Source organism: Pomacea canaliculata, linkage group LG6 (assembly GCF_003073045.1).
Source record: "Pomacea canaliculata isolate SZHN2017 linkage group LG6, ASM307304v1, whole genome shotgun sequence".
Classification (NCBI taxonomy): Eukaryota; Metazoa; Mollusca; class Gastropoda; order Architaenioglossa; family Ampullariidae; genus Pomacea; species Pomacea canaliculata.
The window spans coordinates 14,787,557-14,800,355 of NC_037595.1; the positions used below are offsets into that span (position 1 = coordinate 14,787,557).

Below are 12,799 nucleotides of genomic sequence, written 5' to 3' on the forward strand. Positions count from 1 at the left end.
TACAAAGCATTACTCTCAAAATTGCAAACCCAGAAAAACTGTAAATAGTAATTTAAAAAATGGTTCTGCACAACCTTTTTCTAAGGCTGTTGTACAGTTTTGTGAACTAATTGGGTGCAGCACCATGCAAATTATAAATCCCATTAATTTGATTTTCCCTTTCTATTCCCGAACTACAAACCTACAAACACCACTATGCACAGAAAGAGGTTAACAACACAAACATTCAAAACGGACATCAGGAATGTGCGAAGATATATGAAGAAGAAATAACGAACACGCCATTTCACCTTTTTCTGTGCATGTTATTATCTGTAAGCATGTTATTTTGAGGAAAGAACCTAAAGAAAACTGTCGTCATCTACATTCTAGCTAGGTAACAGTATGGCAATGAGTTTTTCTTGTAGCTGGCAGAGGTTGAAAGTAATGGAAATTTACAGTTTGTTCAATCCTCACCAAATCCGGCAGAAGAATGCTGCCATCTATTGCTAGGTAACAGACTGTTTGGTAGTGTACACTGCCCCAAAGCAAGTTTATTTTTTGTTTTTGGCATTTATTTGTCCAATGAGATGTTTCCTGTAACTCCAAATCAAAATACACTTTGCATTTTACATTTCAAAGCAACATGTTACATACTGTCAGACTATGATGTTTGTAAGGGCAACAACTCATGTTTCAAGGGAACTGAACTTCAACTAATCTTATTTGTCTTTGAGAGAAAATATCAAGAAACAAAAAATACAAACTATTTACAACTCTATATAAGACTCAATGTGTGGCTAATAATCTCTATAATGTGACAATAAATAGCATTTATTTCATTGTCTTCACATAGACTAACCTTCAAAGCATCAGTATTTCAGAATCTTTTCCTACCCATATGTAAATCAACTGCTTGCATGTTGCATGTGGGAATAACAGCAAAACAATGCATAATTATTATTAACATTGGTTTTAACAGCCTAGTCTTCAAAGGATGATGACTGTTGCTACATGCATTTTACAAATTACATAATTGTGAAAAACCACTATAGAAATAATTAAAATGCATTCTGTACCTGGAGACAAAGGGACTATAAAGAAAAAAAAAGAATAACATATTTGTCAGTAGCCTTTCCTTTGGTTATCATTGTTTCATTACCATGCCCTACCATGCAAACAATTTTTTTAAAGGGAAGACAGTTCAGATAACTGAACAAAAAACCAAAAAGTCATGCAGTGAAACAATTCTCTATATCGCTAAAGCCTTACTAGTTCTTTAAAACCATGGAGCATCTTGTGATAATCTAGTTGAAATATTGTAAACTACTGATTTATCAAGTTTAAGAAAATAAGAAAACTTCCTATAAAAACCCACCTTTCCCTTGCCATCTAAACCAAAAACAAAAAAAAAAAAAACCACCACCACCCCCCCAACACACAAACAGTGGAAAACGAATTATCAAATTTGTAATTTCTATGTGATTACTCCCTTTTTCTATCAGAGAGAATGAGGGTGAAACAGTCTTTCATGATACATATACAGTTTTTTCTTTGTCAGTTGCTACCAGAATCATCTTCATGCGCTACTTCTGAAGTATCAACATTTTCATGCAAAAGCACATATTCCCTACTACTGAAACCAAACTTGATAACATCACGTTCCATGAGTTCAACATAACGTTGAGAGTCAATCTGCTTGTTATTTATAAATGTTCCATTTGCAGAACCCAAATCTATGACATAAGGGCGAACTTTTCGTCCCAAAGAACCATCAGGCCGATGATAGTCAGTGAGTCTGTATTGAAGAACAGCATGCTGTTTGGAACACGAAGGATGATCTATCGGTATGTCTGCAATACGTCTATCCCGACCAAGTAAATAAGCACTTTGCCGATGCACTGGCAGCATAGGTAAAGCTGTATCCCCCTTGAACGGGTACAAACGCCATCTCCGTTTTGGTTTTCGGGCTTCTGAAGGCTCATTATATTTTATTACTACACCCCGATATACATTTGTGTCTTCTGTCAGTTTTCCTGAAAGTTCAAAATTTGGTCGTTCTTTCTCTACACTTTCCACAGAATCAGAATCACCAAAAGAAGACTGCACCCTTCCTCTATCTTGCTGCTGTCGTGCCTCCATACGCCGCTGGTCATTTAGTTGTCTCTGTCGTGTAAAGTCATCTGCAGACTCTTGCTTAATACGTCTCAGTTGGTCATTCTGAGAATTTCTCCTTTCTCCACCACGACGGTTTTCTCTACTGTTTGTACTTTTCTCTTTATCTCGTGATTTGATTAAGCTCTTTGAATCACTAACCTCTTCTCTGAGGTTGTGTCTTGATTCATTTACGTTCCTGGCACTTTCCCTGTGTCTGCGATGATCCCTTCTAGCATCATGTTTCTCAGTTCTTTCCTCAACTGGTGGCGACCAACTGATGTTCCAAGGTGTTCCGTCTTTTGTGCATCCTTATTCCTTATCTTTTCATTGTGCTTGCTGTATCTCTTTTTCTGAAAATAATACTTCATTTATTAATACTATTATTTATATATAAAATGTATAAATATTAAGACATTTTTAAAAATTATCAAGACATTAGTGAATCTCCATCCTCACAAATATATGGTTATTACATGTTGAAGTGCAAAGCTGAGCAGAAAGATTAAAAAAAAAACAAAAAAACACCAAAAAACTGAACAACTGAACTTGGAACTGTCTTGGAAGTGGATAACCAGGAAATCATAACACAGGTATCTGAGGATATACACAGTAGTCAGATGAACATAAATAGTGCAGCACACTTTCCCCAGCTGAATAAGTACCTGACCCTTTAGAAGGCTTAGAAATTAAAGGCAGCAAAGGAGAGGAGATACCGCCATCTTCATAAAAATGACTATCCCCAGGATAGGTGCAAATGGCTACTGGAATACCCTTCACTTCTTAAAAAAAAAAAAAAAAACCCCTCATATAATACTGAGACATTATATACACATGTAGGACACAAATCATAAAGCAATACTTGCCACATTGATATACACACTATTTTTTAAGGACCATATTGAATGGTTTATAAGGTTTTTCTTCTTAAAACCAAATATTAATAATGGTAAAATACATCTATTCTGCTTCTTACATGCATTAGTTTCTAAAGTATCTGGTTGCAAGGTACATATCTTGCACCCAATAATCAACATGTTGTGCAGAATCTTGCTTGAGCACGAGAAAGCAAAGCATACATGCGCACATACACATCTTTTATGCACTCACTCAAGTGTAATTGGACCAGTAAGAGATGGAAAGATAATAGGGATCAGCAAGCAAATAAAATGCCTACTCTGTTCAACAATTTTAGCAAACACTTTGATAAAATAGTCTTGTATTTTAAAGTATTCATATTCTTCTACAATGTATTTAATTACTTCACCAAATACACCAGTACAAATTATACGTGACTGACTTCTCAGCAGCATACTAAAACTCATGTCTTCTCAGATATGCACAAAATATATGCATTAGTTGAGACATAACATAAGCCTAAGTCACTTTCATACAATATAGCACAGCAATGTTTCTTAATCTAAGCTTTCCTTTCCACAGCTAATAATATATGTGCATCATTTGTTAAACAGGCTTTGGTCAGCCTTGCTATAGGGTACAGAAGATTAGCTGCAAGCCTATATTTGACCACAGCAATTTCTGAACAGGTCAGCCATGGCATTATTAGATTTCATTTTTCATATTTTGAGTTCATTAGTGCTTTGGAATCTTCTGCACTTAGATATAGTCCTTAACAGGTTATATTTCCATTTCAATCTATGTATCTTACAATGCATATAAAATTATATGCTATAAAACAAAATGCCTAGTAACATGATAGTACCGAATCACAAGTTGACTATATCACCATTTCGAGTTATCAGTCCACAAATTACCAAACACGCACACTGTGGGTCTATAATTATAAGTGCAAATGATTTTTAAATACTTATTTCCCAATGCATACAAAATGCGATGTGTGCACAAGGGACACCCATCTAATTTTGTTTGATATGTTCAGCAAAGTAAAGAAGATTGCGAGTTTTTAGAAAGCACATATTTAAATCATGCTCGCTTGTGATGTAAAACATTTTGCTATCAAATGAAACAGACATTACTTCAAGTTTAGTTTTTTTTAGTTATAAACTGCTAAAATGAAACCAGTTCATATATAAATGTGGTATTAGGTGAGATTTACATGATTAAAAGGTTTTTTTAATTCATACCTTGATGCTACTGCGTTCTTCGTCAGAAAATGATTCACTGTCCCTTTTAACACCATGTGACATGCTGGCTGCCTAAAAACTACTATGATTTACTTCTCTGACGACTTTTACACTTACAGCAAAACACAGATGTTTTTAAAATGTCGGAAAAATACTATTAAGGTATATACTTTCACTAACAGAATGAGGATCATCACGAACTAACATAGACGTCCAATGGATGATACCGTCGAGCATTGACGCCATTTCCGCCGGAAGTGCAAATATTTTTAAACTGAAAATCACATACATATCAGAGAAGTCTGTGCTTAGATTTTAAAAAATGCTAAGATTAACTGATATTTTTGAAGCATAACTAGTGTTGAAAACTAATTAATTTTATTTCGACACACTTATATGCTTCATGTGTGACAGTAGGGGAGATCACTGTGATCACATGATCTCATATTGCTCTGAATCTTTACGAAAACGTTATGGAAAAGTCGAAATTTCAGACTGTAGTACAAGGAGAAGCATCGGAGTCAGACGATGATGAAGTACACGTTTCTTCTGTTAACATAAAACCCTTTCCATCCCGTGTGTTGCAAACATCGCTTGAATCCAAAGTACGCTTATATTTTACAGTACATTGTAAAGTGCAAATTAAAAGTTAAACTTCAAAGCTAACGCAATCTCCAATGACATATGAGTAACTAGAACTTCATAGCTGTAATTCTTCTCTGGACTTTCTTATTCCGTGCGTTATCTGTAATTATTATGACATTTATATAGTAGTGGCTCATAATTTATGTGATAAGCTATTGTTTCCATTATGTTACGCCAGGAATATTAAGTTGTATGATTTGCTGATTAGTACCACAGATTGCGAGTTCTCGAAGTAGAATTTATACTCCAGCATCGTGCAGAACCGTTAATTTAAAAGTTGTAATTGTTTATTTTTGAAAAAGAGCATTTTGAAATAATACTTCTCTTAAGAAGTAACAATTTTATGTCAACTTATCTGGACCGTATAATCGAAAAAAATTACTTCATTTTTTTAAATTTTAAGTAGTATTTCTTATAGTTCTAATGAGTTCTGTTATATTGTTTTCAAATTGTATAAGCCTTATCCACATTCATGCACATATGAGTATTTTCTTTTTAAAAGTGAAAGTCAGAAAGTTTGTGCAACTGCAGTGGAGGAATAAAATAACTTTCGTTAGCTATTCCCAGTATCAAAGAGCTAAATTCTATTTTGTGAACATTTCAACATTTATCAATCTATTTGCCACCAAATTCACTGCAGAATTTCTATGCACAACACTCATTTTTGGTCCTTAGAAACCAGATTGCAGATTACAGACCATTCTAAGTATATTTTCCCTTTCTAATTTCAACCTTTCTTTATTCAAGCAGTGGACGATTTACTGATAATTTGTGCTCACCATTGATGTCTAGTCTATCAAGGAATAATATAGAACTCATACAGACTGATACAATCATCGCATTGCAAAAACCATAAAGTACTAAAAGCAACTAAACACATAAAAATATTAATTTCAGAAAGTCAATCAGCTGTAACAGCTTAAGAAATGATAATTATGGTAAAAGCTTACAAAACATTTAATTATATTGTCATGCCATAGGTTAAGTTCATTGAATTCAGAATCAAGTTTGATCATAAGACAACTTGACCAAATTTAGTTTGAGCATCGCACCTGACTCTGGTACTTATTAACAAATTATTCCAGATGCCGTGTTGGCTGCACAGCATTAGAATATCAATGCACAGTTATGATTTCCTGGCATTTACCTTTTGAAAGAAATGGCCTCTTGCTTAAGTTTTCTTTTTGGCTTTTCTCACTTTCACCTGTGTTTACTCCAAACTGTTGCAATTTATCCTGCAGAGCATGTACAGCTTGCTTGTTCACAAGTTTTCACCTTACAGTTTTAATAACTAATTTTTTTTAAATTTATGTCTTTAAGCCAAAGTAACTGAAAAGAAACAGTAGAGTAATACTTTTCATATAGTATATGTGTGTGTGCGTGTGTAACTTTATCCAGAAATCTTTAATGTAAGAAGATTTTAAATAGTTCTTTATGAACTCTGAGAGTCCTTTCTGTAAGTGAAACAGTTTTGAAACAGACTATATAAAAAAATGGCAGTACTAAATTTTTTTTGTGAGAAAACATTTACTAGTTATAATATTTCACACATTTTTTTTTCTTTTGTTTTTAATGTATGTAGCTGATTTGCTTGTAAAAAAAATAACAAAAAAGAATACACCTTGCTTTTTAACATTGAATTAGTCTTGATAAAGCATTGTTACTTTATCAAAGAACATTTGGTTGACACATTGTTGGATTATTAGAAAACTGCAGGTGGCCAAGCTGTTGTGGTGGAAGGAGAGGCTTCTGAATCAGAAGAAGAAGAAGAGGTGGAGGTTGACACTAGTTTGAACAGCACAAAGCTTCCTCCACTCAAAGGTACTTAAATAAACTAAAACACTGTATGAAAACCCTGACTTCAAGCATGTACATGAATATTGTTTTATTTTTAAAGCTAATGCCAGTGGAAGAGCAAGCACCATTTGTTAATATCCCAGGAGACTCATGATGCTTCAATCATAGTTTTGCTGTTATCTGTACTTGTTGATGTATGTAGATTTTTATCATGAAAACACAAGGTGGTGTTCACTCAGAGAAATAAATATTACAGTTAGTATAATGATATGTATTTACCCTTACGAGTGAATTATACTATCTTCTAATGCGGATAATAATAATAAGTGCAAAATTTGTAAAGCGCATATACACTCCTATGCTCTTAATGAAAACAAACTTAGAACTGTAAACTTATCCCAACTGACATTGGCTCCATAGATTTTAGGGAAAGGTAAAGCAGTGAGGAAGAAGCGATTGGCCACACTCTTAAAAAAAAAAAATTGCTGGCCACAAAGAAAGATGGTCTCTAACACTCCACAATAGCAAAAAAAATTAGGCTAAGACATGACCTTTCTTTTAACAGTGTACTCCAGAAAGCTGGCAGCATGGAAAGTGTTGTCTCTAATACTTGACTTCCCAAAGCTTTTGATGACTGTCTTCTACTGAGCCCAGCCAAGTAATTTTTAAAACAGACAAAAAAAAACAGATTTCACACACTGAGGTTGAAAAATAAACAGCGGATGGAGCAGCTCAAGGTCTGTTATGTGATTGTGCTGGATGTAACTAGAGATAGTGCTGAAGCAGCTGACTTCCCCATACAAAGCTTCAAGTTTTTCTGATCATGAGCATCAAACACCAGTCCACATACTATACTTCAAGCTAAGAAACAAAAATGTACAAATCTCTCTGTTACAGTCAGTCACCCCTTTACCAGCATTGGTTCTCGATCCAGTTCTCCCCAGCTGCTTTCATCCCTTTCTTAATGGCACAGTTCACTTCTTTGTATTTGGTAGCTGCTTCAGGTTTGTTTTTCTTTTCTCGTCAAGTCCCTCCTTTGGTCACAGAGGTGTAGGATGTCATTCATGACCCATTGCTGTTTCTTCTTTCTTTGTTGCCCTAAAACTTCTTGGGCTGTTGACAGTAGCACCTCTTTGATGTTTCCAGCAAGTTAAAGTCACATTCCACCAGGTTCACTCAGGCAAATTTTACTCCAACTGTGGCTTTGAAGACTTCTGGAACATTTGGATCTTACAGCTTCTCCAAACCAAAGCGAATTTGGGGTTTGTTTGAGAGTCGCTTCGCTTTCAGCTTCAGGTTTGTTAGAACAAGGTCATGGTCGCTACCTATGTCAGTGCCTAGGTACGCCCTTGTCAGCGCCGAGGTACGCCATTGACTTGGCCTTGTCTATGCTGGATTTGAAGCATTTTGACAGCAGGATATAGTCGATTTGGATATGGACCAATCTGGTGAGTGCCAGAATAAATGAGATAGGTAAAATCCATTTCTTCTCCCTTTTACATATATCATTCTATTTTGCAGATATTCCGCATTTCAGATTGATGTCCATATGAAACAACATATCTTAATAAATTAGGTGAGATGCATATTTGGAAAATCTTTATGTGCATTTCAGTGGAGCCACAAAAGAAAGTCCAGTATGGATCATCAGGTGATTTGAGTGATGTGCCCACGTTGATGTCTCCACGCATGGCAGATTTACGTTTCAACAAACCAAAATATGACACGTAAGTGTGATGAATAATAAGCAGAAACTTCTGTTCAGTAGTTTCAAGTTTGGGAAGCTTGTGTGTAATCTTGTGCTTTTTGTCTTGAGCTTTGTCCCTTTTGTAAGTTTCAGTTTTATTTAGTTTCCTGTGGGTCTGAAGTAACTTTGTTTTTGTAACAGCTTTGCAAGCTTGTTTCTCTTTTTAAAACTGAACAAAAGTAACTTGAGTTTTCCTTCTCATCAAAAATCCACCTAGCATTTGCTTTTTGTGTAATCTATTTTAGTTTTTATGGTTATACAACAAAGTGTTAAGTAGCTGGTTAGTGGTAAGGAGATGGCCATAATTTTAAAGTTTCTCTCAGACTTTACTGTTAAATATTTTCTTTTTTCCCACAAGGTTGCTGCATAGAAAGTTAAGTGAGTAAACCTCCTCTTCTGAATCAGCTCTCATTTTATTCTTAAAGTATCTTTCTTACATAAACAGTAAAATAGTTCTTTTGTAAAATAACATTGTTTCTAAAACCAACAATTTTATCATTTTACCTTAGTTGAGGCTATTATTAATGACAAAAAAATATTGTTTGACATAATTAGAAAAAGAGGAAGAATTCATTTATTTGCCAAGTGACATTCAATGAGCAACGTGTCTTAATGAAGGCAGCTTAACAAATTCCAATCACACCAATCCACACTCACAGATGCCACTGTTATCTGTATACTATTTTAAGTACAGTATTATGTGTACACTATTATATTAAATTGTGCATACACTTGTATGTACACTATATTACACTGATATTGCACTATTATATGTACACTCAAGAATTAAAAATGAAAAAAATTCCTCCCCCTGGTTACCCACACAACATGCACGTTCCTTCCTAGTACACATGTGCACGGACTTTCTCAGATACAGTACCCAGGTTTAGGTTCACCATTGTTTGCATAGACATACCCAAACACCTGTGAGCATGCATTGCACATATGAATGCTTACTTGAACACTTGCGTTAAGTACATTGCCCACAGACTTGGCATCATTCATTATTGAAGACTGTGAAACTGAGTTTGATATTGTCATCTTTTACTACTGTTTCAGGAGAAAACAATTGGCATCTTCATGACAATATGTTAGAGGTGGCAGGGCAAATGTACCTTGGGGCATCTCGTAGCCTTGGCAGCACCACAGCTCATCTTCTTAAATCCCATTCTACATTGCAGGTTAGGCAGTACTCCATACCAAATGAAAGAAAATCTTGATAGTAAGTTCAGCCTCCAAAACCTATCCGTTAATTATCAGCTACGATTTGCCCCTGTGATAAATGAGCACCATTAAAAGTGTATTATGTCATGCTAGCTCATCATTCACAACATTGCCAGCAGTCAACACCAAACAAAGAGAAAATTTTTGATTATTTGGATGCTGAAAGTCTGCATTTCTCATGGTTCTAAAAAACTGCTACTTTAGCACAAGAATTGCAGACTTTCAACGTCCAAATAATCCGTAGTACTTTTTGATCGCATGTGCAAATCATGTATTTTGCAAGTGGATAATTAACAGATGGATTTTGGAGGCTGAAATTTACATATAGGGAAGTTATTCATGGTAAAACCACAGACGTGTGTAGCTGGATGGCTGACTGTATGCCAAGACCAACACTTAGCCTCTTGTGAAGTTCTCCACTGCTAAGTCTCTTGAGCAATTAACAGTCAGACTTCTGCTTCAACAAATCTTGGCTTGGCTCTAAATAGATTTAAACTTTTGTCTTTACGGCCAATATCATGAATATGAGCAGCTCGCCACTTGTCTTGCTCTTTTGATGTACTTGCCCGAGGAAGCGAAAAAAAAACTTATACCAAAACATTTGACACTTGTACAGTAGCATCCTTCCATGTAACAGTATAAACCACCTCATGACTGTTTATTATTGTTACTCTCGCAGACTCTGCTGACATTGTTGTCGTTCACTAAACTGGGAGCTTTCTGTCAATAGCCTCATTCTAGGAGTTAATTTTTAAAAAATCATCTGCGAGCCATTCAGGGGATACAGATTCATGGTAAAACAATCCCTGAACAAGCCAAAATTTTCTTTCCATATATATATTTATGCACAGCATACTACCCATTTCACACTACAGTGAACACATTACAAAACACACTGTAGATATGAAGATGTTTGCTGCTGTGGAAGCGAATTGTTTAAAAGGGGTTAAGGCTGTTCAGACCGAATGTATTATTGCTGTACCTGAGACACATTATAACAACAGCAGACAACACATGTATAACACCAAGTCAACAGGGTTCAACTTGTGCCTCCACCCTGGAGTATACAGTAAACAGTAAGGAACTTTCATGACCAAAATATAAAAACTTTAGCTAAGATAAACACAGAAAATACAGATATATAAATCAACCCATGCAAGAGACAGATACTGTTAGTGTAAATTCCCTAAATCATAGCAGCAAATATTTCTGTTTCAGGACATTTCTCATGCAGTGAGACTACTGACCAATGACTTATTTCATCTTGATGACCGGATTAGCATAATTCTTTCCTGCAAGTTGTTGCCAGACATAAACTTGACAACAGATGCTCAGGGTGGCGCGACGTCAATAGTATCAACACCATAAAAGTGTACTGGAAGATTTTGATTATGGTTTAATGAGTTCACGGGTTCACATCTAGTCTGCCAGTGGAAATAAAATGATTAGGAAAATGATCTATTTTTTTTAATTGCAACCATTTGTTTTCAGAGCAGACCTTAAGGCTTGCAACTGAAGATGGTCATCACAAACTGTTTACGGACCAAACATGTAGCACATAACTTATATGCCGGTATCATTTCCAATGTCTGATTACCATTACCATTAATTTGGGATGGGGATGACTAATTTATTAAAATAATGCAATACATTTCACTTTTAGTAAAACAAAAACCCCAAATATTATTTATAGAAGGGGAAAATTAAGTAAAAGCACCAGAGCTTGGTGCAGTATTTTTTGTCTGGAATGCCTAACAAGATGCTTTGGTGGCTATTCTAGAGGTTTGTAGAATAAACTGTTGACACAAACCCCACAAGGCTATAAGTGCTCTTTTAGTTATTAAAAAATATGTTAGAAGTAATCAATTGAATGTTGAAGTAACCTTTATTTTTTTTTTTTGGGGGGGAGGGGTTTAGTAATGCATTTCCTTGTATTGATCCTGTGTGATGCTTAGTGCTAATTGCAAACACAAATATGGAGAATAATCTTTAAACGATAATGGAGGCTAACACTTTAATACCACTTTAGTATGTACAGCTAGTAATATTTTTCCAAGGACTTGAAAAACTATGGCCTAAACAACAATAGTGTTTATGCAGATGTATATTATGGCTGTTCATTGTAACCTATGGCTGTCCATTGATTTAGTGACTACCATTTTTCTTAATGCTAGCCATGATTGAGTAATAAAGTAAAGCGTGTACTTGAGCATTCAGTGCTTTCACTAAGGTAGTTTATATGATGATAAAGTAAATGCAAGAATTTTATAATGGAAATTTCCATTTTTGTGAAAGATAACCTAAGAAACCCAAACATTTACTGCGATCTTCTCTTTTTTTTTTGTCAATTGAAGGCATTCATTTTAATGCAGAGCTGTTGTGGCTGTATGACTTTTATTTGTACTACCTGTGATATGCTACTATACTATTATAAAAATTCTTAAAATGCTCCTAAAAATAGTGTGTGATTTAGCATGTGTGATTAATGAGATGAGTGTTCAGCTGCATGCAAGGATAGGAAAGCATGTGCAAATCCTGATGTGCTACACCAGCGGTTCTCAACCTGTGGGGCGCTCCCTGGGGGGGCGCGCGATGTGCTTACAAGGGAGGGCACAAAGGTGGTCATTTTTTTAAAGTTTCTTATACCGGTATTAGTGAAATTAGCTTACATTGCTGGCTAAGGGGGGCGCACGGACGTACCTTTGTTTGTCAGGGGGGCGTCACAAGGAAAAGGTTGAGAACCGCTGTGCTACACAATATCCATTTAAAATAGCACAACATACAGCTGTTGTCACTAAAAGAAACTGTTTTTAGCAGACTTGATTTGCCAAGAATTCACAATTTTAATTTTTCAAAAACTCTGATTTTAATGCAGATTTTGTTGCAGTAAGAAAAAGTACAGTATATACAACATATGCATACCAAAAACCTCAGCATACCCTTGTTAAGAAAAGCCATGCAGAAATTGAAAACTAAGACAAAACTATAGTTCAATAAAGCTGTTAATAAAAAGCTTCTCTTTTACTTGAAAAATATCATTGAATCGAACTATCTAACTTCTAGTACACGAATTTAAATTACTTTCTAGAAGAAGACTTGCATTATACATCCTTTTCTCGGTACCCTCTTCATCTTAAACCCTCTGAGC

At 35.2% G+C, this 12,799-nt stretch overlaps 2 protein-coding genes across 4 annotated transcripts; one reads left to right on the top strand and one right to left on the bottom strand.

Annotated features, from left to right (window-relative positions):
• Positions 1-284: 284 nt before the first annotated feature.
• On the bottom strand, positions 285-4,472 carry LOC112565760 (smad nuclear-interacting protein 1-like). Of its 2 annotated transcripts, none has more exons than XM_025241494.1 (2): positions 4,239-4,472; positions 285-2,486 (listed from the first exon to the last, which is right to left on the bottom strand). In XM_025241494.1, the coding sequence occupies exon 2, from the start codon at positions 2,119-2,121 to the stop codon at positions 1,537-1,539; it is 585 nt and encodes a 194-aa protein (XP_025097279.1). In that variant the 5' UTR covers positions 2,122-2,486; positions 4,239-4,472; the 3' UTR covers positions 285-1,536. The 2 variants fall into 2 exon arrangements, with proteins under 2 accessions (XP_025097279.1, XP_025097280.1); XM_025241495.1 differs by lacking the exon at positions 4,239-4,472 and adding an exon at positions 2,799-2,905.
• A 64-nt stretch (positions 4,473-4,536) lies between these two features.
• Positions 4,537-12,109, top strand: LOC112565759 (biogenesis of lysosome-related organelles complex 1 subunit 3-like). 2 transcript variants are annotated; one of them, XM_025241493.1, is made up of 6 exons: positions 4,537-4,774; positions 6,590-6,704; positions 8,296-8,407; positions 8,786-8,805; positions 9,487-9,608; positions 10,870-12,109. In XM_025241493.1, the coding sequence occupies exons 1-6, from the start codon at positions 4,712-4,714 to the stop codon at positions 11,017-11,019; spliced, it is 582 nt and encodes a 193-aa protein (XP_025097278.1). In that variant the 5' UTR covers positions 4,537-4,711; the 3' UTR covers positions 11,020-12,109. The 2 variants fall into 2 exon arrangements, with proteins under 2 accessions (XP_025097278.1, XP_025097277.1); XM_025241492.1 differs by having other exon boundaries at positions 4,540-4,843.
• The last annotated feature ends 690 nt before the right edge of the window (positions 12,110-12,799 follow it).

Excerpts from the sequence above, each read along its gene's own strand:
- LOC112565759 (XM_025241492.1), top strand. The coding sequence starts at position 4,712 with ATGGAAAAGTCGAAATTTCAGACTGTAGTACAAGGAGAAGCATCGGAG. Across the intron at positions 6,705-8,295 it reads AAAGCTTCCTCCACTCAAAG|TGGAGCCACAAAAGAAAGTC; the intron begins GTACTTAAATAA and ends TGTGCATTTCAG. Across the intron at positions 9,609-10,869 it reads AATCCCATTCTACATTGCAG|GACATTTCTCATGCAGTGAG; the intron begins GTTAGGCAGTAC and ends TTTCTGTTTCAG.
- LOC112565760 (XM_025241494.1), bottom strand. The coding sequence starts at position 2,121 with ATGGAGGCACGACAGCAGCAAGATAGAGGAAGGGTGCAGTCTTCTTTT.